The sequence below is a fragment of the Canis lupus genome, chromosome 2, assembly GCF_048164855.1.
Source record: "Canis lupus baileyi chromosome 2, mCanLup2.hap1, whole genome shotgun sequence".
NCBI classification, from domain to species: domain Eukaryota; kingdom Metazoa; phylum Chordata; class Mammalia; order Carnivora; family Canidae; genus Canis; species Canis lupus.
Window position 1 is genome coordinate 61,168,453 of NC_132839.1, and position 25,679 is coordinate 61,194,131.

At 62.9% G+C, this 25,679-nt stretch overlaps 1 protein-coding gene across 1 annotated transcript in view; it reads left to right on the forward strand.

Annotated features, from left to right (window-relative positions):
• Window positions 1-18,079, forward strand: part of SORCS2 (sortilin related VPS10 domain containing receptor 2) — a 458,407-nt gene extending 440,328 nt beyond the window's left edge. The window contains exons 19-27 of the mRNA XM_072802937.1: window positions 2,691-2,877; window positions 3,127-3,260; window positions 4,155-4,278; window positions 5,524-5,636; window positions 6,646-6,771; window positions 9,335-9,434; window positions 10,024-10,126; window positions 12,722-12,825; window positions 15,584-18,079. Coding sequence (XP_072659038.1) covers window positions 2,691-2,877; window positions 3,127-3,260; window positions 4,155-4,278; window positions 5,524-5,636; window positions 6,646-6,771; window positions 9,335-9,434; window positions 10,024-10,126; window positions 12,722-12,825; window positions 15,584-15,648 — 1,056 coding nt within the window. The 3' untranslated portion in view covers window positions 15,649-18,079. The remainder of the gene's footprint in view (window positions 1-2,690; window positions 2,878-3,126; window positions 3,261-4,154; window positions 4,279-5,523; window positions 5,637-6,645; window positions 6,772-9,334; window positions 9,435-10,023; window positions 10,127-12,721; window positions 12,826-15,583) is intronic.
• Window positions 18,080-25,679: the final 7,600 nt, after the last annotated feature.

Genomic DNA, 25,679 nt, shown 5'->3' on the forward strand with positions numbered 1-25,679 from the left:
AGAGCCACACAGAAATGTGCAGCTGATCCTGACACGGGAGCCAAAGCATCCCAGTGGAGGGATGGAGCGCCGATAATAATGAGCTTCGGCAGGAACCTCGCACCTGGTAACAGATGGACTCAGAATGGACCCCAGAGGTCCACAGAGGTCAATGTAGAAAACTATTGGGGCACCTGGGTGGCTCAGCGGTTTAGCCCCTGCCTTCGGCCCAGGGCGTGATCCCAGGGCCCTCGGATGGAGTCCCACTTCTGGCTCCCTGCATGGAGCCTGCTTCTCCCTCTGCCTGTGTCTCTGCCTCTTTCTGTGTCTCATGAATAAATAAATAAAATCTTTTTTTAAAAAGTAGAAAACTATCAATCATCCAGGAAAAAGATAGAAAATATGCCAACCTAGGGCCAGGCCAGGCGTGTGTAGACACCAAAAGCATCATCCATAAAGGAAATTTGGCAAATCGGACTTTATCCAGGTGGGACGCTTGAGCTCTGAGGGAGACCCCCTGCAGAAGGTGAGAAACAAGCCATGAAGAAAATATTTACCCAGCACACATCCAGTGACCACTGGTACCCAGGACACGTCAAGAGCAGAAAGAAAACACCTGGTTAGGAAACAGGTAAAGGACACAGGGACGGTTCATCTCAGACAACAAGCAGGTGACCATTGAGCATAGGCAGTCGTTCAGCCTCACTGGCCACTAGGGAAATGGGAATCCAACCCCAGTGAGGTGTCACTGCACACCTATGAGATGGCCAAAGTAAGAAACAGCGACCCGACCAAGCACTGGTGAGGATGTGGAGAAGCCGGACCCCTCCTACATGGCTGCTGGGAGGATGAGATGGTACCGCCACTCTGGAAAACCCTTGGGCAGTTTCTCAAAAAACTAAACACACAACCAGCAAGTGCGCTCCTGGGTGTTTTGTCTCGGAGGAATGCAGACTTGTGTCCACACGGAACCCTGCCCGCGAGCGCCCACCACAGCTTATTGCAGAAATGCTGGGAACCGGGAACACCCGGATGTCCTCGGAGGGGTGTCTGCTTGGACAGTGGTGCAGCCACAGCTTGGGACACTACTCCCCGTGAAAAGGAGCAGATTCCTGCCACGAGCCACGACCTGGGTGAGTCTCCGGAGAATTAAACTGAATGAGAAAAAGGCAACCCCAGTGACTCTGTGCTGTCGAGCTCCATTTATAGGACATTCGTGAGATGACAAAGTTGCAGAAACGGATGGATGTGTGGCTGCCAGGGTGTCAGGGGTGTGATGGCAGCGCTGGCTCGGTGGCCCTGCCCCCCAGCGGTGTCCATGTCTGTATCCTAGTTGGCCCGTTCTGGTTTCCGGCAGGTGTCAGCACTGGGCATGCGGTGCGGGACACACAGGATCTCTGCCTCGGTCCCTACACATCCACGCGAGCTGGTGGTGGTCTCAGAATAAGATGTCCACGTCTTCTTAAAGTGCTCGGCAGCACACAGAGCAAGGCGGGTGCCGGGGTGGGGTGACGGTGACAGATCTCTTCTCCACTCTCGTGTTTGCTGCTTGTCGGCGTGGCCACTGGACTCCTTTCTGACCAGGGGGAGAAATGACAAGTTATCTTAACCGAGCGAAGTGTTTAAATAGTTCAGCGAGCACCAGCGAGTGGCCCACAGGCAGGAGCTCGGGGTCCCCAGGGGTGCTGTGGCGCCACGTACTCCTTGAAGCCGCAGGGGCCTCCAAGGGGCTGCTCCACAGGAGCACTGGATGGTGAGTCCAGTGGTCCCCGGGCTCTAGCCCAGCGCATGGGGACCGTAGAATGCCACGGGAGTAAGCTGTTGTCACCAGTGACCACGTGCTACAGGCATAAAGCAGCACATGCTTCTCTCCCGGTTTCGGGGGCTGGAAGTCTGAAATTAAGGCGTCAGCAGAGCTTGGCTCCCACCGGCGGCTCCGAGGGGTGAGAGGAGGGTCTCTTGGCTCATGGCTGTGTCGCCATGGTCTCCACCTGTCGTCACGTGGCCGTCTCTTCTGTGTCCCAAGCCCCCTCCCCTGGATGGGAACCCATCCTGCTCCGACGTGACCACATCATAACCAATCGCTTCTGCAAAGACCCTATTTCCAGCGAAGGCCACCTTCTGAGCTCCTGGGGGACGTGGACCTGGGGGCACAGACACTGATCACCCAGTCCCCGTAATTGTGGGGCAAGTTAAGTGAGCACGATTCATGGGAAAGGACTCTCCTCGGGTTTTAAGGCTCAGCAGGTGCAGAATGAAAGGATTCTAAGTGGTCAGCACTATTCCTGTGTTGTTCTGGGTCACCAGGAAGTGGGGTCCGGGGTGTTCCCACAGGGACAGGCGGCAGGAAGGAGCGATGGGGCCGGGGAGGTACAGCATGAGGACTCTTCCTCGCTGTGAAGCCAGGAAGGATATTGCTTCCCGTGTCCTTCCCCGATTCCCTGCACCTGTGAGCTGCCCTGACTGCTCCCCTCTGCAGCCAGGTGGCCCGGGCCTGGGCCCTGCTGCCACCCCCGTGCATCTCTGCGGCTCCCGGGCCTTGCCTGCCACCCGCAGCCCTGCCTGCCGGGCCGGAAACCCCAAGGGCGAGGCAGGTTCCCGGGGTCCCGGGGCCCACGCCTTCTGGGGGGAAGAGCGAGCACCTGAGCCGCTCGCTGCTGGCCCGTCTGCCTTCCGGTCACTCCTCGGTGGCCTCGTGCTATTTCCTGCAGGGTGATGTCCTGACCACCAAGTACCAGGTGGACCTGGGGGACGGCTTCAAGGCCGTGTACGTGAACCTCACATTGACCGAGGAGCCCATCCGGCACCGCTACGAGAGCCCCGGCGTCTACCGCGTGTCCGTCAGGGCGGAGAACGTGGCAGGCCACGACGAGGCCGTGCTCTTCATCCACGTCAACTGTAAGTCTGTCACCCCTCTGAGGCCACGAGCCACCCCCTGGGGCAGAGAGAACCCAGTCTTCGGGGAAGTGCGGGAGACCCCCAGGGCTGCCACAGGACCCCAGGCCTCGGAGGGCGAGCCCGAGGGCTCTAGGTGGGGCTGCCGGCGAGGCTGGGGAAGTGATGCAGTTGGCGGGGACCAACGAGCCCCCTCGGAGGTGGCCAGCGCCCCGACGTCCTCTAAGCCGGGCCTTTCCTGGGCCCCCGCAGCCCCCCTGCAGGCGCTCCACCTCGAAGTGGTTCCTGTCGTTGGCATCAACCAGGAGGTGAACCTCACGGCCGTGCTGCTGCCTCTGAACCCCAACCTCACCGTCTTCTACTGGTGGATCGGCCGCAGCCTGCAGGTACACTGGCCCCCGGATGGGAGTGGGCGGCAGGGCGCTGCCCTGGGGCCTGGGCAGAAGGACACAGCGTATGACACTGTGGCATCGGGGCACGCACACGCCGGCCTTTCTTGCTGAGCATCTGCTCGGGTCCCTGGCTGGGTCTGAGTCTGGCGGACATGGGACAAAGTGGACCAGACCCTGCCTTTTCCTGGGGACAGTGATGTGAGCAAATCAGGTGACCTGAGTTGTGATACGTGTCACGAGAAGGGGACAGGGGAGGTGTCGTGAGCTCCAGGGATGATCAGGCCATTTCTAGTCTGGGTGTTGGTGTGGTCAGGGAAGGCTTCATGGAGAAGGGGACCTCTGGGGCTGGACCTGATGTCAGAAGCCCCACCCAGTGCCCTGGGTCATACTCTGTAAGCAGTGGGGAGCCACAGATGGTAGCTGCTGGGAGGGCTGGAGGGTCTGAGGCCAGGCACCCTGGGGACCCACAGAGGGCCATCCTTCGCTCGTTCAATGGGCTGCACCCCAAGCAGAAAGACCCCAACAGCGCCTGAAGGCCCAGACACAGGGCCCAGTGGGGAGGAGCAGGAGGCCCCAGATTGTGTTTCTCTGGAATGGGGAGGGTGAGGAAGGCACTAGGCTCTGGGTTTGAATCACAACTCAGCTACCTGCAGCCCAGCTCTTCGGGCAGGTCCTGGAAGAAGGGGACACTGGGGTGCTGGGTCCAGGCTGGACTGCCTTAGAGCTGCTGGCTCGGGGGGGGCTCCCGTGCCCCCGGTGCTGCCCCGTGTTGTGGCCAGGGCAGGGATAGTGAGCGTGCTCAGTGAGGCCCTGGGCAGCGGATGGGCCGCTGTCCTGCGTGGGGACCGCCCGCCACCCTGGCCCTGACCCCTGCTCCGGCCCCCACAGCCGTTGCTGTCCTTGGAGAACTCCGTGACCACGCGGTTTGCAGACACGGGGGACGTGCGTGTGACGGTGCAGGCGGCCTGTGGGAACTCAGTGCTACAGGACTCCAAGGTGGTCCGCGTGCTGGGTGAGTCCCCTCCCTGGGTCACGCAGCATGTCTCATCCCTCACAGGAGCCTCGGGTTCGAGTGATGCAGGGAGCATAAGCCGCAGACACCCTGGTGATGCAGGCAGCCGCAGGCTAGAGAGAGGAGTCAGTGAGCATGGCTCTGACGCTCCCCGGCTTCTCTGGCCTCAGTTCCCCTCTCTGTGACATGAGCATGGGTGCGTCCTTGTGTCCTGTAGCACCCGTGGGCCTCACATGGCACAGACGAGGGGGCGGCTAGGCACTTGTCAGGGTCACCCAGTGATGTCTCCCTGGAGCCCGACCCCTCCCACAACGCCTGTCAGCTGAGCCCCTAACAGCCTTTGTTGAGACTCCTTCTGAATCTGCATCCTGTTTCCTGGCGCTCACTGGGGCCCCCAGCTCCTTCACAGGGGACATTTACCATAGGAAATCAATCGAATCCTAAGGATGGAAGACACTCGCTCCCGCCCAGCATGCTGTTGGCCCCATCACACCCATAAAACCTGTTTGCTTTGAGAACAGCCTCTCCTGTGGACAGCAGCCATCAGTCAAATATTCAGCAGGCCTGCCTTTGGCTGTTCCTTTGTTCACAAACATGTGTGCACAGGGGTCTAAGCCCAGAACTTGGAAATAATCACCACCTCCCCTGCTGTGAGACACCGAGTTCTCTGGTCACAAAAGCCCTCTGGTCGCTCATCCCTGCAAAGCCTCCCCTCATTTCACAAGTGAGAAACCTGGGAGGAACATGGACAGAGTACAATGAGCTCTGAGCCTGCCAGCTGCAGGGCCTGCTCACCACCACCAGTGGCTCTGGAGTGGGCCTCTGAACTGGGAACCCCAGGACACGTGAGGGAAATGTGGGGTCTCTGCCCTTGCGGGACTCTTACTCTGGTGGGGAGACCAGCCCATTGAAGTCCGTGGATCCCTGGGGGATGGAGTATGCACATCCTTGAGAGTGCATGGGGCAGATCTCATGGTGCGTGTGCCAGGCCCTCCCTCCCTGGTGGGCACCGGTGTGTTCATCATCATGGTTGTCAGCAGCGTTGTCATGGTCGTTTACTAGGTGCCAGTCAGTGAGGTGGGCCCTGCCCAGCCACTGGCACAAGGAGGACTCTTGTTTTCCAAAAGTGGACCACGGGGCCCGACCGCAGGGCTGTCCCGGGCCATCTGGGCTGGGTGGCCTCCTGTGGGGGCAGAGCCACGCTGCCCAGGACTGACCGGCTCTCCCGTCTCTGCCTCTTTTCAGACCAATTTCAGGTGGTGCCTCTGCGGTTTTCCAAGGACCTGGATGCGCACAATCCCAACACCCCTGAGTGGAGAGAGGACGTGGGCCTGGTGGTGACCCGGCTGCTCTCCAAGGTGCTCCCGGCCGGCCAGCGCCAGAGCCTCCCAGCACCTGTGGGCGTGTGCCCCGGAGGAGGGGAGGGGGGCAGAGGGGGAGGGGAGGGGCCAGACCTCCAGGGCGGGGTGGGCGGCCTCAGTCTCTGTGACCTGGCCTTGGGCTGGCACCCCTGGTGCTTGGAGGATCTGCTGCCCTGGCTCTAGGGGACACGTGGCTGCAGCGCCAGCTTGCAGGGGAGGGACAGGCTGGCATCGTCCATGCACATTGAGTGAGCACCAGTTGTGTGCCCAGGACACAGTTTCTCTGAGGGCCCACAGTCTCCTTAATGTGATTCTTATTTCTTCACGGAGTTTCTCTTCTGGGCTGGACACTGGAGGCAGAGATGAGTGCATCTGCCTGCTGCCCTCGGGGAACTCAGAGCACAGACAGGCAGTGCTCCTGGGGGCAGAGGACACTCAGGGCCTTAGTCCTGCAGTGAGAAGAAGACCAGCCCTCGAGAGTCATCCAAGGCTGTCAGAGGCCGAGGCCTGTTCTGGCCATGACTCCCTTCAGCCCAGCAGTAATGCTGCAGATACTGGCCTGGGCATTGAAGGGTGAATAGGAGTTTGCTGCATGAAAGTGCTTGGAGTGGGATTTTCAGGAGGCCGAGGACCCGTGTATGCTGGGCTTTGTGGGTTGAAGGAGTTGTAGGGTCAGGAACTCTGACAGCCGGGAGGACATTAGCCAGAGAGGGGCCTGCTCCCCTGCACCCAGCCACAGTGCAAGGAGTGGACTGGAGGGGGCAGGCCCAGCCTGGGGGGAGGCAGATCTCAGGAGTGAGGGACCAGGAGGGCGGTAGGAGGTGGAACATGATGCTACAGGGTCCTGGGGCCATCCCATGATGTGTAGGGGTCAGGGATAGCTCGCAGGACAGATGGCCAGGACCTGGACGGGCCTAGAGCGGGGAGGGGGTGTCCTGGGGGCCCTGGCGCAGGGCCGGAACAGAGAAGGCAAGCAGATCAGAGTGGCCTTTATGTGTCCCCGCAGGAGACCAGCGTCCCCGAGGAGCTGCTGGTGACCGTTGTAAAGCCGGGACTGCCCACCCTGGCCGACCTGCACGTGCTCCCGCCCCCTCCCACACCTACGAGGAAGAGGAGCCTCACAAGCGACAAGGTATCTCCTGTCCTCCCTGCAGGGCTGGCTGAGGGTTTGGCGGCCCAGTGGTCTCAGGGGCTCATCACCACGTGAAGGCCCATTTCTCACCGATCACTGCCCCACACAGTCCTCCTCCATCTGTGGCCACACCTCCTGGGGCTCCGGTGGCCTCCAAGGTCACTGTTTGAGGCACTGGGGAGGCACAAGGGCACCGGGGCCAGACCGCAGCCCTGGGGGATGTGCCCACCTCCTTTCCTGTTCTGGGGCTGGAGCTGCTCACCCTGGAGCCAAGCTAAGCGTGAGGGCCGAGAGCTCCCAGGGCGTGGGGTCAGGACAGAGCAGAAATCAGTCCCCATCCCATTAGCAAGTCTTCACGGTGCAGAACAACTTCCAAATAATAATAGCCCTCATCTGGTGGAGCGGACCCGCCACGTGGGGGGCCTGGGATGGGGACCCGAAGTACGTCGGAGCCGCCTCACACCCCCTGGGGTGGCTGTAACTCTTCCCGAAGCAGACGGCAGCTGGGGTTGATGCAGAAATGGGGGAACCCCCCATGCACAGCCGTCAGCAGGTCCCCAAATGGGAGGCAGCCCCGCCCCTGGGCACACAGTGGGCAGAACCGAGACCGTGCATCTGCATGCATGTGCACACAGATGTTCACAGTGGCCCAGAGGTGGCAGGAGTCACACGTGCATCAGTGGGTGGGGGTGGGGGGATGAGCAGGATGCGTCCACGCACACGCGGAATCGTGCTCGGCCATGAAGAGGAAGGGCGCTCCGACACCTGCTACCACTTGCATGAACCCTGCAAGCAAGATGCGGAGGGAGGGAAGCTGGTCATAGAGGCCACCTGCGGCATGATCGCATTTGGGGAAACACCCAGAATAGGCCAATGCGCAGAGGCAGAAGGCAGAAGGCGGAGGTGGTTGCCAGAGGCCGGGGAGTTCTGGCCCGCACCAGGTTTCCTAAGGGATGATGAAAACGTTCTGGAAACAGATAGTGGTCAGCTGCACGTATCCTGACAGCCGAGGAACGAACACTTGAAGAAAGTACCTGTTATCTCAAGAAAAGATGAATGGAAGCTCAGCTGCCCCCAAGTCACGGGGCAGGCGCTCTCGGAGGCCGTGTGGGTGGCTGAGCGGTGCTGAGCGGGGTGTGACACAGGCCTCGGCACCCATGGGGTGGGTGGTGGCGCCTCGTTCCCCGGGCGAGGGAAGAGGCGCTCCGTGGGGTGAGCATCAGGTCGGATGGAGGGGACATGGAGCCGACGGCCGCCCTGGCTGCAGGGCCACGCTCCACGCCTCGCCCAGGCTGCCTCCCACAGACCCGTGACCATGTGGGCCTGACCCCCAGCATTTCCCCGAGGGCTTCCTCCTCCACATCTGCACCTGGGGGCGCCCAGGCCTGCCAAGCCCCCGGCCCCTGCCGATGCAGCGTCTCCAGGGCTGGGACAGCAGAGGCTTGAGAGTGACTGTACCCACTTCTCAGATGGGGAGCTGACTACAGAGGCTCGGCACAGCATAGGGAAGGCACGGCTGGCCCCGGGGACCTCCCTCACTTGGGAGCACCCCCATCCATCCCACCCCCAAGTTGACGAGCAGACCAGCTAATGCTGCAGTAGTCAGGGGTGGGCACTTAGGAGAGATTTGGAAGGAGGCAGAGGAGGCACAGGTACCCCCGGCCCCGGTGCCCTGAGCACTGAGAGTAAGGCACGTGCCCGAGGCCGGTGAATAATCACAGGACTGTCCTGGCCACGGGCAGCGCGGTGGCCACTGTCCCTGGCTGGGCGCTGGGCGCAGGCTCGAGGCATCTTGCAACGTGTTCCTTTGAAGCCTCATGTTGACCCTCGAAACTGAGATGCATCTTCTCCAGGCCACGTGCCTCCCGGGACCCTTCAGAGCCAGGGCTGCTGTGGCTTGACGTCTCACTCCCTGACACGGCCCCCGCGTCCCCAGGGCACACCAGGTGCTAAAATGCTGTGCTTGGAGGCTGAGTTTGGCCCCAGGAGTGTCCCACTCAAGGCTCCCCAGAAGGGGAGGCCCCCTTGCCCACCACCTCTACACCCGCCCTGTGGAGGGATGACCCCCGAGCGTTCACAGGGGCAGCTGGTTCCCCTCTGAGCACCAGGAGAGCTCTCTCCACGAAATGGCAAAGCCCCCACATTTCCCACCCCATGATCCAGCAACACCAGCTCCTGGGACAGTGATCCCTCATGGGTGGGGTCACTCCCTCCTGGGTCACCTGTCTTGTCCTTGGTCTTCCTCTGAGAAGCCTTCCTGGACCACGGCCAGGGCCAGGGCCTCCTGGAGCACCCTGGGTTCCCCAGCTTCACCACACCCTGTGGTCCCAACCAAAAGGGGAGCCCTTAGGCCCAAGTGGGTCACCTTTGTGTCCCATCATAGGTTCTCAGTGCAAGTTGGCTGGTGGGCAAGTATTCCCGTTTTATAGATGAAGAGACTGAGACCCACGGAGTGCCCCTCCAACCCCTTGGCTCTGGAGAGTCCGAGCAGACGTCTGCCCAGCTCCCTGCTCCCTCCGGGGGTTCTGGAGGACCCTCCTGACTCTCCCCTTCCTGCTTGCAGAGACTCATGGCCATCCAGCAGGTGCTGAAGGCACAGAAGATCAGCTTCCTTCTGCGGGGCGGGGTCCGAGTCCTGGTGTCCATGAGGGACACAGACACAGGTGAGGGGCCAGGTGTGGGCTCGCCCCTGCAGGGTAGGGTGGGTGTGCATCCTGCCCCCCAGGTGACACCATTAGCAGGGTGGCCGGGGGCAGACAGCCCCTCCTGGCTGGGTGGTCGCCTCTGATTACGACCAGGTCAGACCCAGGAGCCTCGCTCCCTGCGTGGATGCAACACAGAGCTCTGGCTTTAATTTACACATTCAGGGTCTCGATGACCTCGGCCCCCACCCCCGCCGTGAGATTGTCCTCTCTGGGTCACACGTGTGACCTTTCCTCTTTTGGGCAAGAATGTTCGCAGCAGCTGAGCAGCTTCTCTGTGCTCTGTAGAGACATGGTGCCCATCGCGAAATGTGGCAGGCTCGCCGCACGCCAGCAGAAGTGCACACAGGCATTTTGTCCACCTTCTGGAAGGCAGCCCAGGGCCCGTGTGTCACAGCGGGAGTCCTCGGCGCTGAGGTTCCCCGAGGCTTCCCAGGCCCCTCAGCCACACCCGAGGACCTGCCAGACCGTGTGAAACGCCTTCCTGTCCAAGGAGACCAGGGCTGGGGACGGGTGGCGCCCCGCTGACCTCCAGCTGCTTTGCTTGCAGATTCTCAGAGGCTGGGAGGCACTGGTGGCTACTGGGCAGTGGCGGTCCTCTTGGTCATCGGACTCTTCGCGGTGGGCGCGTTCATCCTCTACAAGTTCAAAAGGCAAGGCTCCCTGGCCGCTGGGGCAGGCAGGGCGCAAGGTCGGGCCTTGGGCAGCGGCTTCCCAGCCAGGGGAGGGCACTGGTCTAGGCCCACGCTGGGTTCCCAGTGGCCCCAGTCCTGCAAGGCAGGTGGAGAAGGTCGCTCAAGACCCCATGGCCCCTGCAACTCCCACTTTGCGACCCACCAGCGTCCCAGCCTTATCTCCCTCCGCCCCACCCTGCCTGCGAGGGAGGCCACGTGGAGACTGGGGTGTGTCAGAGGTGGGAAGTGGACCTGAGTCCCAGATTTCTGGTGCTGAAGCCAGGGCCCCTTCTGACCCCGAAACAGCACCAGGTCGAAGCTGGTGTTGACAGAGCCACCAGGACTAAGTCCAGGTGTTCGCTCCCGGTGGCACAGAGAGGCTCCCTCGCCGGCCAAGGCCCCTGCTGGGCCCCCTGAGCAGCCAGGTCTTTCGATGGATGACAGATGCACTTGACCCTTAGCGAGGCAGGTGCATGTCCCCTCTGCCTCCTCGGCATTTCTGGAGCACCTTTGCGTCGGCCATGTGGACGGCTGCTAACTTTTTTTTTTTTAAAGATTTTATTTATTCATGAGAGACACAGAGAGAGAGAGAGAAAGGCAGAGACACAGGCAGAGGGAGAAGCAGGCTCCCTGCGGGGAGCCCGATGTGGGATTCGATCCCGGGACCCTGGGACCACCGCCTGAGCTGAAGGCAGATGCTCAACTGCTGAGCCACCCAGGAGTCCCCAGATGCTGACAACTTAATCCTGATTGAGGCAGGGGTCCCCGTGTCTCCACTTGAAGAGTCATCCCCAGCCTCAAGGCTCTGCTATCTCCTCCTGTCCCTGCACCATGCACATGGGTATCGAGCTGAGCTCCACACATACGGCAGGGGAGGGCCCGGTATTACCCAGAGGCACCCAGGCACCCCACCCTCAGTGAAGGGGCGTCCCTGCTCCCCACCCCACTCCCTCCTCATTGTCCCCTGCCATTCCAACACTCAGGTTCCCACAGAGACCGGCCGGGGGGTGTGGTCTTGCCAAGTTAGAGCCTCAGTCTCCTGAACTGTGGAATGAGCGTGCTGGTCCCCGCCCCGGGGGTGTTAAGGGCACGAGTCCTGCCAGCCCCTCCCCTACCGTGCTAGTGTGCATGGGAGCCCCGCGTCCCGTGTATTGGCAGAGATTAAACAAGAAAGGAGGGGCTTCCAGCCATCTCTGCCCGTCCGGGTCTCTGTGACTCTGTCCTGGAGCACCCTTCACCCCGAGGGCAAGCCCATCCAGACCGAGGGACGGCCCAGCACAGGGCCCGGACCAAGCTCCTGCCCTGCCCCTGAGCGGCTCGGCAGCTCCCCGTCCCCAGCCTCAGCTTCCTCACCTGTAAAAGGGGACAGATGGGCTGGGGCCGGGCTGGGGTGGGTGGGCTGTGCATGTCAGGCTGCAGGGCAGAGCGGGTGAGGTGCTTCTCTGACTTGGGGCAGGGTTGGAAGCATCCCCGCCCCCCGCCATTTCTCTGCCCCCTTGGACATCAGTCTGGACACGGGTGTCACCTGGGCTTTGTCCAAGGCAGGGTTGGCTGCTCGAGGCCACAGAGGGATGGAATCCTGTCCTCTTTGACAGTGTTCCGCAGACCCCCTGAGGGGCCAGATTGCAGTTCCCTAAACTGCTCCAGGTGATGGCACATGGTGTAAAAGGTCCAGAAGGAAACCACAGCCCTGCACCTGGTGGCGGAGGGGAGAGGGAGGAGGAGGATGGGGAGGAGCCTGAGTCAGCCCAGAGGGTGCCCCGAACAGGGCGGGTGGTGTAAGTGCTGGTCTGCCACCTGGCACGTCCAGGGTTGTCACTAATCATGCTTATGACGGCAGGAGGGGTCTCCTTGGAAACAGCAGAGCACAGTTTGGGGGCGAGCGTGCACCCCAGGGTGCTGAGTCACACAGGGAAGGCGAGCCCAGCAGACTGAAGCTGGGCAGCAGAGAAATGCCCCGCTGGTCCTGAGGCCCTAGGGTCTAAAATGGCCCGAAGGCCGGGGGCTCCAGGGAGCTGCGTCAGTTGCTGGTGGTGTAGCAGGCAGCGTGGGCTGGGCTCAGCCGCCGTAACAAACAGCCCCAACGGCTTAGAGGCTCACAGCCACCAAGGGCCGATCTCTCCCTCGTGCTGTGCCCTGGAGCTGGGAGGGCTAGCTTCTCGTTGCCACTCGGGGCAGGGCCTTTTCGGGATGCAGGAGCTGCAGCAGAGGGAAGTGAGTTCTGGAGGCTCCAAGTCATTCTCTCCGTGTTCCATCCTGGAGGTGACACGGGTTACCCTCAGTCACCCGCAGGGGACAGAACTAGTCTGGCCCAGCCCACAGGCCTGAAGGTGCAGAACTGGCTGGGCCTGGTGGGCCGCGTCCGAGAAAGCCCACTCCTTCTCAGGGACCTTCCGGGTTTCACCCAGACGAACGAGGCATCGGGAGGGAAGCCCAGGGCCTCGGGGGCTCACAGGAGGGAGGGCTTCCCAGAGGAGGTGGGTTTGGAGCAGAGACGGGGCAGCAGAGGAGAGCCAGGAGCGGTCCGGGCCCAGAGGCCTGGCCAGTGCCCTGAGCCCCACCTCTGCCCCGCAGGAAACGCCCCGGGAGGACCGTGTACGCCCAGATGCACAACGAGAAGGAGCAGGAAATGACGAGCCCCGTGAGCCACAGCCAGGGCGTCCAGAGCGTCATCCAGGGTGAGGAGTTTATAGATGATGATCTCGACTCGCAGACTCTAGGTAACGCCCGCCCTGAAAACCCCCCTCCCCACCCTCCTGTGGGTCCCCGCCTGGCCGCCTCTGGCCAGCTAAGTGCACAGGACCCGGGGCCAGGCAGACGGTGGTGCCGTGTCCCCTCCATCTGACGACGGGGTGACCGGAGCTGAAATCACAGGCCTGGGGACACCGGGCACCATGTCTGGCCGTACCCCGGCCCCCCGTCCAGCCCCCTGGGGGAGGCTGTTTGTCCGGGGAAGCTCTGTTCTCAGGATGTTGGGGGTCTCTCCCCAGTGACCCTCCACGCCCCCAGCCGTCCTGTTCACTGGAAATGATGGTTTTGTGAGCTGGTGCACACGGACATAAGCACCTGCGCACCGCACTTCACGGTCTACGACACGCTCTTGTACCTGCGGTCCCCGGCTCCTGACCATGCGGGGCACCCCGGCCGCACTGCATACCCCGCACGCTGGGCCACCATCCCCGCTCACACTGCTGGCTGGGCCACACCCCACCTGGCGCTCCTCACCCACGTCTCCCACGGCGCGGGTCCCCTCGGGGCTTCCTTGCGCGGCCGTGGGCAGTTGACTCAGCAGTCGGCTGTGCCCTCAGCTGGGGCTGGCCCCCAACGCCTGCCGTGGCCTCTCTCTGTGGCTGGGGCTCCCGCACAGTGCGGTGGCCACGTTCTAGAGCAACTAGAGAGTCAGCCAGCCAGGGGACCGCCGTGTCGCCCTTCACTCTGTCACTTGTGTCTTGCTCCATCGGTCGAGGCAACCACAAGGTCTGCCCATCTTTAGGGGAGGGAACACGGCCTCCACCTCTCAGTGGGGAGAGCCCGGGCCACAATGTACGAGGAGCATGACATGTCCCAGAGGGAAACTGAGGCTCCGGGTGCTTCTGGGATTTCCCAGGTCTCGGAGCCTGTGCAGACGGGGCTGTGGCCCTGCTTGGCTGCAGGGGGTGAGCACCTCGTGGTGACTCCAGGTTAGCAAGCCCAGGAGGCCCAAGGTCACCTGGCTGGTGGCAAGGGGCTGGGACTGGGACCCTGGAGCCCACGGCCTCCGTCCCTCCCTGCCCTCAGCCCCCATCTGTCCCAGGCCAGCACAGTGGCGCGGGGGCACCGTGGGGTTTCACTACTGTGTTCTCCCCCTTGCTGTGCCTGGTGTACCCTCAGAGCTGGGAGAGGCGGAAGTCAGAGGCCACGCTCTGTCAGTAGTTGGAGGTGAGGTTCAGAGACATGAAGGCATTCACCCTGTCAGCACAGCCCCCAGGTGGCTGAGCTTGAGTCCAACCCAGGCCAGCCAGACCCTGAAGCCTGTGCCCTTCAGTTTCTCCCTGGGGTGGCCGGGGAGATGACCCCCACCCATTCTGCAATCCCCCAATCTCAGCGGGGGTCCCTGACAGTGGCACCACGGCCACTGTCTCCCACGTGTGCTGACCCTGCTGTGTTCCCGGGTCCTCTGCCCCTTCCTGGGACATGGTAACAGCTCTGATGTCCTGCACACCGGCTCCACGCCCAGCCTGGGCTGTGGGGCTGCCGGCAGACAGGCTGTTTGACAGAAGAGAAATCTGAGGTTCAGAGTGGCCACTCAGCCCGCCCAAGTCACTTAGCTGCTGTGAGCCGGATGCAAGCCTGTGTTCACCCTGCACGGCAGCCCAGGCTCAGGGGGCGGGTATCCCTGTGCACCCCAAAGGCCCCCTCCACCCAACTCTCCCCTGCTTGGGGCTCCAGGCCGCCTCCCAGGTGGCCAGTCCCCACCTTCACGCAGGTGATGTCAGAGCCCCTTGTGCTAGCAGTGGCTGCAGAGGCTCTGACTGGACCCAAGGCTCCTCAGGCCGGGACAGAGGGCGTGAGTGTCCCTGGATGACCTGAGCTCTGCTCTCCAGCCTCTGGCACCCATTTGCTGTGGTCGAGCTCCTCAAGCACAATAGGAGCATAATAATAACAGGTTATTTTAATCGAGCACTTAGGATGCACCAGGTGCGTCTTCCCATATAATCCCCACAGGGTCTCGAGGGCAGTGCTGTGATGCCCACATTACAGGTGGCAACACCGAGGCCACAAGGTGGTGGGCCTTGGTGAAGGTCTCCCCCAGAATTCAGGCTCAGGGTCCTCATCCCGCAGGCCACCTGGCAGGTGCTGCACAGCCATGGGCCTCTCTCTCCCTGCGGGTGAGGTGGAGGGAGGCCAGGTGGGCTGCAGCTCCCCGTGTGCCCCCGCCCCCTCTCAGGGGCCCTCCGGGTGTGTCCCCGCCCTCTCCCAGGGCCCCTCTGGGTCTGCCCCTGCCCCTTCCCAAGGGGCCAGGCCTCTGTCCTCCGGTCTCCTGCTGCATCCCCCACCCAGGACCCCCAGCTAAGACCTGGGCCCCCTCTGTCTCCTGCCGCCCGGCCCTCCCCACACCATGCCCTGCAGCACCCGCTGCCCCTTGGGCCCGCAGTGTATCCGCAGCCCCCTGCTGCCGCTGCCCCGGCTGCCCCTCTGCAGGTCAGTGGGTGGCCTGGGCCTCACCTCCAGGGGCCCCCCGGGGTCCACACAGGGCTGCACAGGGAGAGCCACGCTGTCTCGCATCCAGGAGACGGAGAGACTCAACCCCGCCCGCCCCCGGCTCAGGCACCCCCCGCGCGGCTGCAGGAACCTCGGTGCCCACCGCATGCTGGCCACGGGGCGCCCCTGAGGCCACCCTGTGTCGGGGCGCCCCCGCAGTGGGGGCCGGTGCTCAGGCGTGTGTCTGTTTCCCAGGGAACCACTCCGGCGTGGTCCTGAGTATCAACTCCCGAGAGATGCACAGCTACCTGGTGAGCTGATGTCCCCGGAGGCCCGCGCCCGGGACACTCTCCTCTGCGCCGTCTCATCCCCGGAGGCGCCGGTGCCTGGACCCGCGTCCCCTCAGAGACCTGCGGAAGCGCCACCTCCTCCAGCTGTCCCCACACACGGTGACAGTTGTCCCCTCTCTTCAGCTCACGCTCGCCCAGCCCACGAGACGCACGGGGGGGGCCCTGTGGATCCCCCAACCCCCTGGACACCAGGCCTTTGGCACCACCCGCTGCCCCCACCCCGACTCTGGGCGCTTCTCTGCCTCTGGCCCCTGCCTGGCTGCCCTGGCTGCTCCACCCTTGCCCGTCACCCTGTTGCCCCAGCCCGAGGCCCGGCCGCCCTGGAGATGGCGGTGAGCCTGCCCGGGCTGCCCGTCACTGCACCGTGGGCCCTGTCCCCGCACAGGGGCTCGGGGGGCCTGCTTTCCTCCTCATCAGCCCTGGGAGGGCGGCTCCTACCTGCATGGCCTCCCTCTGCAGCCGCCCTCGCCCTCTGGGACCTGCCCCAGCCCTGCCCCAGGCCTCCCTCCCACTGTCCGCCTGTTTGTAAACTGCAGATGTTGTAAATACCTCTCTAGGCAGCTGCTTGCATTTTGGGGGTGTGCACCCCTTTCCAGGCAGTAGGCACCTGTGTTGCTTTCTCAGAGCCCCCTTCTTGGGACCCCTTCCGGAGGGCCCAGCACTGCTCCTCTGCCTCTCTGGGCTCCGCAGTCTCCCGGGGACTCAGAGCAGCCAGCGCTGTCCCAGCTTTGTCCCAGGTGGCCCTTGGACCACAGGGACCCAGGGCCGCCCCTCGTGCCGATAGCCAGCGGACAGTGTGCTCCCCAGGCTCCCCACCCACCCGCCAAGGTCTCCTCCTCCGGGCGGGCCCTACGCCCAGGGTTCCGAGCTCCCTCACCGTGTGGTTGTGAGGAACCCAGGTGGGAGCCCAGGGACCAGCAGTGGTTTCAGGTGGCGGAACCAGAGGGTCATCCAGGAGTGTACCCCTCATTCTGAAGGTGGAGAAACCGAAGTCCAGAGAGGGAGTGACTTTCCCAAAGTCACACAGCAGGGCAGTAGCAGAGGTGCCCCAGGGACCAGCCCTCTGCTCCCTGGTGCGCTGGTTCAGCTCAGTCACAGATGCCTAGAATCAGGGACACTAGCCCAAGTCTACACCTGCGAATATACGGGGGAGATGTTCACCTTTTGCCTTGAAACCGGAAGTCAGTATTCCCCTCCCTTCCTCCCTCCTTCTCCCCTCCCTCCCTCCACTCCTCCTCCTGTCCCCTCCAGGCAGGGCTCCCCATGGCCCAGGGCCATTCCCTAGGAGGTGGGCACAGCAGAGCCCAGGCCAGGAGCTCACTGGCTGCTGGCGAGTCCAGAATGAAGCCCAGGGGCATTAACCCACCTCCCCTAGGAAAGGAAGGTGGCGCCTGCAGGAGGGGAGGCCCAGGGCCGAACCCTCACACCCACAGCCGCCCGCCTGCACACAGGAGGCCCTCCATCTCTGTGTCACAAATAGGGACTCGGAGACCACAGGGAGGAAGGGGTCACTGCGCCCACACACCAGGCGGTGGAGGCCTCCTTCTCCCCAGGGCCCCTTCTCAGCAGCTGGGGTTCCTGGGTGCCACCCCAGAGGACACCCTCTAGGCCCTTCTCAATCCCCTCCTGGGGAAGGGCTAGGGCCCAAGGACCCGGGGTCATTGCTGTGAGGTCAGCGTGGGAAGATGTGGGGATTCTCTGGACCTTTGCCACGACCTCCCCTCAGCCCATCTGCAGTCTCCAAAGACAACAGGGAGCCCTGCATCCTGCCGTCCACCCCCCCACCCGGCCTGCCCCATGAGCATCAGACACACAGGATCAGACACCTGTCCGCACCATCCAGGTCCAAGGTCAAGGTCAGCACGGAGTCCCCTGGACACGGCCCCCGCCCCCCAGCTCACCAGTGCCTGCGGGTCACCACCCCTTGGACCTTCCTTGACCACTCGACTTCATTCTCTCTGCTGTTTGGGTTGGGTTTTTTGGGGGTTTTTTTGGGTGGTTTTTTTTGTTTGTTTCCCTTAGTTATTTGTGTTTTTCTTGTATTTTGTTATTTCTATTAAGAGTATTTTGAGTGTGTGGACCCAAGAGCCCGGGAATAAGGTGGCATCTGACAAAACCTTACACTTGTCCATCCCCATAACCATATAGATCAGCGTGTAGGTCTGTGGATGATCTGGTTGTACGTTCGAGGTTCTGCATATTTGCTGTGCAGGTGTACGCAGGCGCCTGGGGATAAGGTGTGGTCTGCGGTGGGCAGCTAACGCTTCATTCGACCGGGCTAGGCCCATACTTGGTATATGCACATAACAAAGATGCGAAAAATTCTTTCTTATTTTTCCTTTTTAAAAATCAATAAATCATTTGTGATGCTTTTAACAAAGATTAAATGAATATAATCAGCTTTTGCCTTATTATGAAGCGATTATTCAACGTTTACCTAAACATATGCACAAGGGGCCCCTGGAACTGTGGTCTCGGGGACACAGCGGAGGGACCTGAGCTGTGCCTGACCCTGGGGGCAGGTGGCAGCGACGTTACCCTCTCGGTCACCCTCTTGGATTGGGGACGCGCCACCTGCAACGAACACAACAGCAGTCCCCGTCGGCTTTTGAGGCCCTTACCTGCGTGCTGGCTCCCTTCTTGCTCTCAGGGCCAGCGGGAGGGCCTGGAGGCATCGGCCCATTTGCCGGGTGAGGAGCAGAGGCCACAGCGGGCGGAGGGCTGGGAGGGGCCCAGCCCGACAGCACGCTCTGGGGCGATCACGATCTCTGAGGTGCCATGTGGCCTGTTGTAGACGAGCCAGGAGGCCAGACTCACCCGCCCTGGCCTCCGAATGGTGCCTCCTTGGCCCTGGTGGCCGAGCATCCACCGGGGCTGCTCTGGAATTCGGCTGTGAGGTCCTGTCGAGAAACCCCTTCCTTCCCCTCTCTCTGCGTCAGAGACGTGGAAACGCCCCCGGGCTTGCTGTGCAGGTGCATATGCACATTCGCTATGCGGTCCCAGAAGGAAGTGAGGTGAAGCGGGTGGTGGGCGGCAGAGACGGGGCCGGCGGGGTGCCCTGGACAGCAGGCTGGCGCGCCCGAGCATCCTGAGCACTCGGGGACACGGCACCCTTTCCACGGGATGGCGGGGCCGCGGCTCTGTGTCTAGCTTTGCTCCTCAGGTCTGGGCTCCCACGCGTCAGGGGACGGTGCTCGGAAACCTCCCCAGGTGTGGTCCTGACCCCGCCAGACACACCTGAGGCCACAGGGGTCAAGGCAAAGCCGAGCACATGTGGCAGCCCCATCTGAGTGTGGATACGACGAGCCCCAGCAATGGCCAGGCGCCTGGTGCCCTCCGCCAACCTTCAGGGTGTAGGGGCTGCCGTTCCTTTCTGCTGTCCCATCTCCTCCACGGCACTCCCTAGTGCTAACCTCACCCACACCATATGGACCATGGGATTCTGGGGAGCTGGTTCTAGCCGGCCTGGGTCAGCGGTGCTGTCAGTACAGATCTTGTTGGGGTTGGGGTTCAGGCTTGCATTTGCAGTTTCCTGGTTGCCCTCTCTCTTCATTCTCTCCCTCCTTAAGGGCAATTGCTTGAAATGCCAGCTGTGATTTTGTGGGAGATGGGTATGTGTCTAAAATACACACAGGCTGCACCGAGCGGGCTGTCCCGGGGCTTCTGTCCCACCTCTCCTGTGGCCTCGCCACAGCCCACGCCAGCGCCAGGCCGCCCTTTATCAACTCATCCAGAAAAATTGGCCTTTCCCCGTGGATCCACAAGGCAGCCTCCTGCGCGTCGTTCACGGGCATCACGGGTGTCCGTGCGCACGGACTGAGCTGAGGGGGCGCCGGCGTAGAGACGGCACCGTTCCGAATTGCAACATTGAGGATGAAAACGTGGTAACCAGAATAAACAGAACAGCTGCGGGGGGAGCATCCCACCGGCCTGCCCGCTCGCTCCGCCCCAGGCTGAAGGGCCGGGAGGGACTGGGTCACGGCGAAGCCCGGAGCCTGGCCCAGGTGGCGGCCCCTCGGCGGGGAAGGGGGTGACAGTGCGCAGTCTGCAAACATTCCAAGATGTCTGGGGCGCCTGGGGCTCGGGTGGTTGAGCGTCTGCCTTCAGGTCACCTCGTGATCCCAGGTCCTGGGCTCGAGCCCCGCATCGGGCTCCCTGCTCGGGGGGCTGTTTCTCTCTCTGCCCTCCCCCCGTTTGTGCTCACTCACTCTCTCTGTCAAATAACTAAACTCTTTAAAAAAAAGAAGTAGGATGTGCGCACCTCTGAGAGAGAACGACTCCGCTCTCCTGTCCACCGAGGGGCCGACTGCAAGCGCACAGCGGGCGGTGGGCCAGCGGGAAAGGGCCGTGGTGGCTTCGCGCCACCTCCCAGTATTTACCCAAGGAAACATGGAACGAGGTCAAGTAAGAAGTGAGACTTCCCCAGGGCCTTGCCTGGAACCGACGGTGCCATCTGTGGCCATTCGGCTGGCTCCTGGGACCCCTCTCACCTGCTTCGGTTCTGGCGACTTCCAGGAGGGTCCCGGCCGCCGCTGGTCAAGGTCGGGAGAGCTGGTGTCTCCGGTGCTAAGGGGGAGACTTCCTGGGCAGCTTTCCTGGCTGGCGGCCGCCCCCGCTGCAGAAGCCCCTGCCTCCCCAACGGAGTCCCTCCTGCCAGGGTCGCCCAGGGCACCTCTGTTTTCCTGACTCGACCTGACCGGCGCATTCACGTCTTGCCAAGGCCCCCGGAAACCCACTGCTTGTCCTCAGCAGCCCCGACTGACTGGCGGGTTGAGCGGGATGCTTGCGGCGTGGACGGGCCTCCCGGAAACACCTGGGCAGGTGTGCCGCCCTTCCCACCAGGTCGGGAGCTCGCTCGCGGGGGCTTCCCCAAGCAGGTAGAGAGCGGAAAGGTGCACACCAGGTTGTGTGCATCCCAGGCTGTGTGCACTCCTGTAGGAAATGCCACGCCTGGAACGGCAGCTGCGACTGCTCACCCATCACCTCCTCGGGTCATGTGCTCTCCTTGCCATTCATGGGAAAGTAAGGAAGGGATGGGGATGCGATTGGAGTCACCACACGGGGGCAGGTGGCACTACTCTCTCGTGGGATTGCCTCTGTTCATGATCTTCGCAGGTAGGGGCTCCCAGGGTGACCCCCTGGCACTGGGGACCAAGGAGGCTTCTTAGGCTGCTAGGTTGCTAAGGACGGCTGCCACCTGCGTGTTCAGAACAGAGGGAGTCATCACGGGGTGGGCTCAGGGACACACCAGACCCGCGGTGACACAGTGGGGGCCAGCGCTCCACCAACAGCCCGACAGCCACACGCACCTGCTCTGGCAGGTGGCCTCACTGGCGTCGGGGTCCCCAGGAACTTGCCGCAGGTGAGAGCCAGCGTCCCCGAATGCCCTAGAGCAACGAATTTTCTCTCTCCAGCACATGTCCCTGCTGTAAGTACGTTTGGGGCAAGTTAGGAGGAAATCCACATTCCAGGTTCAGGTCAGCATCAGGCCTCAAGGGCCTGCAGCCCCCCCCCCGCCCGGGTCCCAGGGGCTCCAGGGACATGACCCATCCAGGTCTGGGAAGGAGTGAGGACTCAGCCACCCTCGTCACTATAACTGCCAGGTCTGGAGCGTGTTTGTTTTGGGGGGCCCGAGCCGTGACTTCAGTGGACCGTCCACCTGTCCATCCACAGAACACCATGGTCAGTCCCTGCGCACATCCCTGCAGCCCAGTCGCCATGATTCACTTCACACAGTAAGCCCACATGTCTCTGGAAGGTTCCAGCTGCCATCCAGACTCTGCTGCCCGGGGTCCCATCTCCCCTTGGGATTCGGGGACCCAGGCTCAGTGGTGACAGCCCTCTTCTCAGCTCCAACCTGCAAAAAGCAGCCACTACAACATGTTTTTCTAGAATGCTCCCTGGACCAACGACCCCCTTCTGAATTGCTGGTGTCCCCTGGACGCCCTGGGATCAGGATGATGGGCAGGGGGAGTCATCCACATACATCCCAGCCTCGGGCTTCTCCTGGGTGCCCCATAGAGCACCCGCAGTCCCAGCACGCTGCAACCAGAGGCCGGCGTCGCTCCTCACAGCCCCCACAGTCTCTGGCTGCACGTGTATTGGGGTCACGCACCTCGCATCCGTCCCAGTGCCAGGTGGCCGCAGCGAGGCCGGGGTTCTGCTTGCCTGTTCCTCGTGTGTCTGCAGCACCCCAAACACAGTGGGCATTAAACAAATAAATCCCTAATGAGGAAATGAATGAAGGATAAGCTGAGGAAGCAGAGTGTCCGTCCTGCGGGCCCAACACTCCACAGTCGGGGGGTCTCGCCTCCATCGAAGCCTCACGGTGCCGAGGACCAGAGGCCTGTCCTCGGCGAGCGCACGGCAGCCGGGCGAGCCCATGTTGAAAAGTGCGGGCGTAGTGCCCGATGTGGGCCAAGCACGGGTGGGTGTGGCTGTCATTGTCACCGTAGGCGGTGGGGTCGGCATTGCTGTTGTCCCACGGGTGTTTGCGAACAGCATCTCCGGGCCAAGGGCTGTGCTGGGCAGCAAAGATGCCGAGACGAGCGGCCCGTGCCGGCCCCTGAAGAGCTCCCGGCCCCGTGGAACACGGAGCGTGTTTAAAAACACCTCAAACAGAGCAGAAGGTCGCGGGGCAGTGGACGGTCCTGCTCCTCCCGTCGGCTTCATCCAGCAGGATGGGACGGGGACGCCACGTGCATCTTGTCCAGGGCAGCAGCACGGCGGGGCGTGCAGGGAGGGCTCAGGCACGCACCTGCCTGCGCCCAGGTCCTCAGGCTCTCAGTGTCCCGGGAACGCTGAGCCCTCGTTGGAGAGAAAGGAAGGGGACACGCGGGAGGCCTGGCCGCCCCGAGGGATGTTTCCTTGTAGCTTCCAGTGGGGCCCTTCTGCCTGTGGGGGCATCCAGAGTGCTCCAGGGCAGGGAGGAGGAGAGAGCCGAGCACAGGGGGAGGGAAGGCTGTAGCCCAGGGGGTGGGCGGATGGGAGGGTGGCCCTGCTGGTCGGGCTCCTTCTACTGTGTCGTTATCGTTGGGGGTCCCCAAGATGCCACTCGACGTGGTGGGATGAGGAGGCCATGCGTCGTGTGGGGAGAAGTGGTCCTGGGGGAAACTGAGTCACACACTCACCACCATACACGGGAGGGACACAGTTCTCCAGGAGGCGTGTACCTGAGATGCCCAGGGAACATTCCGCGAGTGTCCTGATTGGCTTGAGCAAGGTGGGCGGGTGCGGGGGGGGCGCCCCCGGGGTTCAGGGAGGAGGGCCCAGCCGGTGCCTTGCCTGTTGGCCTGCGGCTCCCAGCTCCGTGTGCCCTCACCGCCTCCCTCCCTCCACACCTCTGCCCCGGGGTCACCCGGCCCCGCCACCAGCTGCTGCTACCATTCCCGAGTGACCCGAGCTGGCCCGGCGGGGGTGTGGGCAGGAGGAGCCGAGTCGTGAGGACCACCAGCCTTCCTGAGCGGACGGGCTGACACCGCAACGGCAGCGTGGGGACAGGCCGATCTGAGGGCGTTCGGGCCATGTAGGCAGGAGGGGCTGCGCGAGGCTGGACACAGGCCTGGTTGTGCTTGCGTCCAGCTTGCCTCCCATGGCCTCTACCGCCACCTGGGGCCAGCTCCGCACGGCGTCCTCCGAGCTTGGACACATGCCGAGGTCATGCCCCTTCCCTGCCCGGAGCCTTCCAGGGCCTTCCAGTCCCACCGGAAAACTCGATTGTGTCCCGAAGCAGCCTCTGCTGGCCGCCCCCGCCCCGCCCAGCGCAGCCCAGCTGCCCACCCAGAAGGACCCTCCTTCCATGCAGCATCTGCCTCCCTCCCGAACCCCCTCTTCAGGGGAGCCTTGCTCCATCTGCATAGGGCGGACCCCACGGTGGCCGTAACGGGCCAGCTGGAGGGGTGCTCGTCCCCGCTGTGGGTGACGGGAGTCAGGGCACGAGCCAGCTATTCCATCCAGACTGGCCAACCTCGGAGTCCCGGCCCTTTGCACAGACTGGGATGTGTTACCAAGTAGGTTTGTTGTTACTCAGAAGGGAGAGTCCAGCAGATCAGGAGGGGGCTGCCACGGATCAGCCAACTCGTTACACTCACAGTTCTCCAGAGGACAGCCACGTGGGGCCACACGGGGGACAGTGACCTGAAAACAGGAACAGGAGCCTTTATGCAGGCTCACGGGAAGGAGCCGGTGGGCAGCGCCAACAGGCTGAGGACTGGCCGGCGTGAGGGAGCTCAGCGGGCTCTGGACCGGGACTCCCTGCTGTCTGGCACCCGGCCCTACAGGGAGCAGGGAAGGGGGTCCTGGGCCTGGGTGCGGGGGCGCCACAGTGGACATGGTCGGGGGCTGGGCTCCAGAGTGCTTGGTGAGCATGTGCGGTCTCGCCCCGCCATCTCCGGGAACTGGCCGGCCCTGGAGGGCATCTGTCCGTCCGGGGGCAGGCCGGCAGCTGGTAGCTCTGTGGGCCCCCAGCCCGGTGGCAGCTCCAGATGGACCAGCTGGAGCGAGCTCCCAGGTCAGGAGGTGAGCGTCCTGGACCCGCTGCCCGGGTCAGCCTCCCTCCCGTGTCTCCCACCGCGCTTCCCGACTAACTGGTCCCTCCGTATGAAGACATGGCCCCATTGAACAGCATCGTAAAATTGATGGTTTCCATCATAAAATTTCTGGATCACGGACGTCAGCTGAAGTTTCCCTGCTTCCCATGAAGGAGCTGGGCCAGGGAGGCTTCATGTCACCCGCCCCCAAAACTATAACACACGTGATGGATGTCCCTGAGTCGTCTCCGTGGTTTTAGAAACCAAAGCCGGGAGCTCTGCTGTCTTCTAGCCCAGTTTTAACAGAAATCAAAGATGTGCTTCCTATTCCATCGGCGGCCCACCAGGACATGACCAGCGTTCAAGACCCGAGGAGGAGCATCGTTAAGGCCGGCTCAGGAAGCCTCCCCGAGACACAGAGGCCCACGTGGAACAGCTGATGCCGGGGCAGGGCACACGCTGCCCCCCGCTTCTCCACGGGGCGTGTGGCTTCGGTGCCTCTAAGTGCATGGGGTGCTCTGGGAACCCCCTTCCTGTAAGACAGAGGGAGGATGGTCCACCTCCGGCCTCCCACCATCTGCCATGTGACCAGCCCTGCCCCACAGTGTAGGGAGAGTTCGGGGTGAGGGGTACCACTAGGCCGTCTGGCCCTGCCCCAGGAACAGTGGGTGTGGGTGGACACTCGGTCACCTGGACACCCCCAGGTCCCACACAGACACAGGTCACTGGGCCGTGGCCCACACCTAGCCCCGGATCAGACCTGGCGTCTCCGGCAGACTCCAGACCAGCGGGCCCACGCTGATCTCGCCCACGCAGCACCTGCTGCCCGTCCGTGTGTTCTGCCCAACGACCGGCCGGCCCCGCCGCTCGGGCCGAATCCTGCCTGTGCGAGCTCCCTGCGCGGGCCCAGGTCAAGGAGCACTCGGGGCAGAGCCAGCCACCGGGGCAGGGGCACCCGCTCGGTATTGTCAGCCGGCTCAGACCGGGCGTGCGCACCTGCGGGTGGCACTTCTGCCTCTCTGACACCAGGCAGGTGTGGCCACACAGACCTGCCACGGCTGTCACTCGGACTCATCCTGGTCCTGGCTGGCAGCCGTCCTCCTCATTGCACCCACACGAGGAGGCTGGGCTCGCCCAGACTCCCATCTCCCTCGCCCCTGTCCTGTGTCCCATCTGCACGCCCCTCGTTCCCACCCTCCCCCCCCTGCTCCTGTTGCCCTCGATGGCAACATCTTTCCCTTGCTCTGCTCCCCACTGAACTCCTATTCACACAGTGTGACCTCGCTCCAGCACCCACCCTACCCACCTGTCCTGAGGGCAGCTGCACCTCCCCCCTGTGACACAGGTGTCTCGGCATTGGCCTGCACCCCCGAGGGGCTGTTCATGTGAGGACAGGGCTTCTGACAGCAACAGGCACATCTGACCACTGTTTCCAGCGCTTGACCCTGGAGCCCGGCCCTCTTCAATTGCATA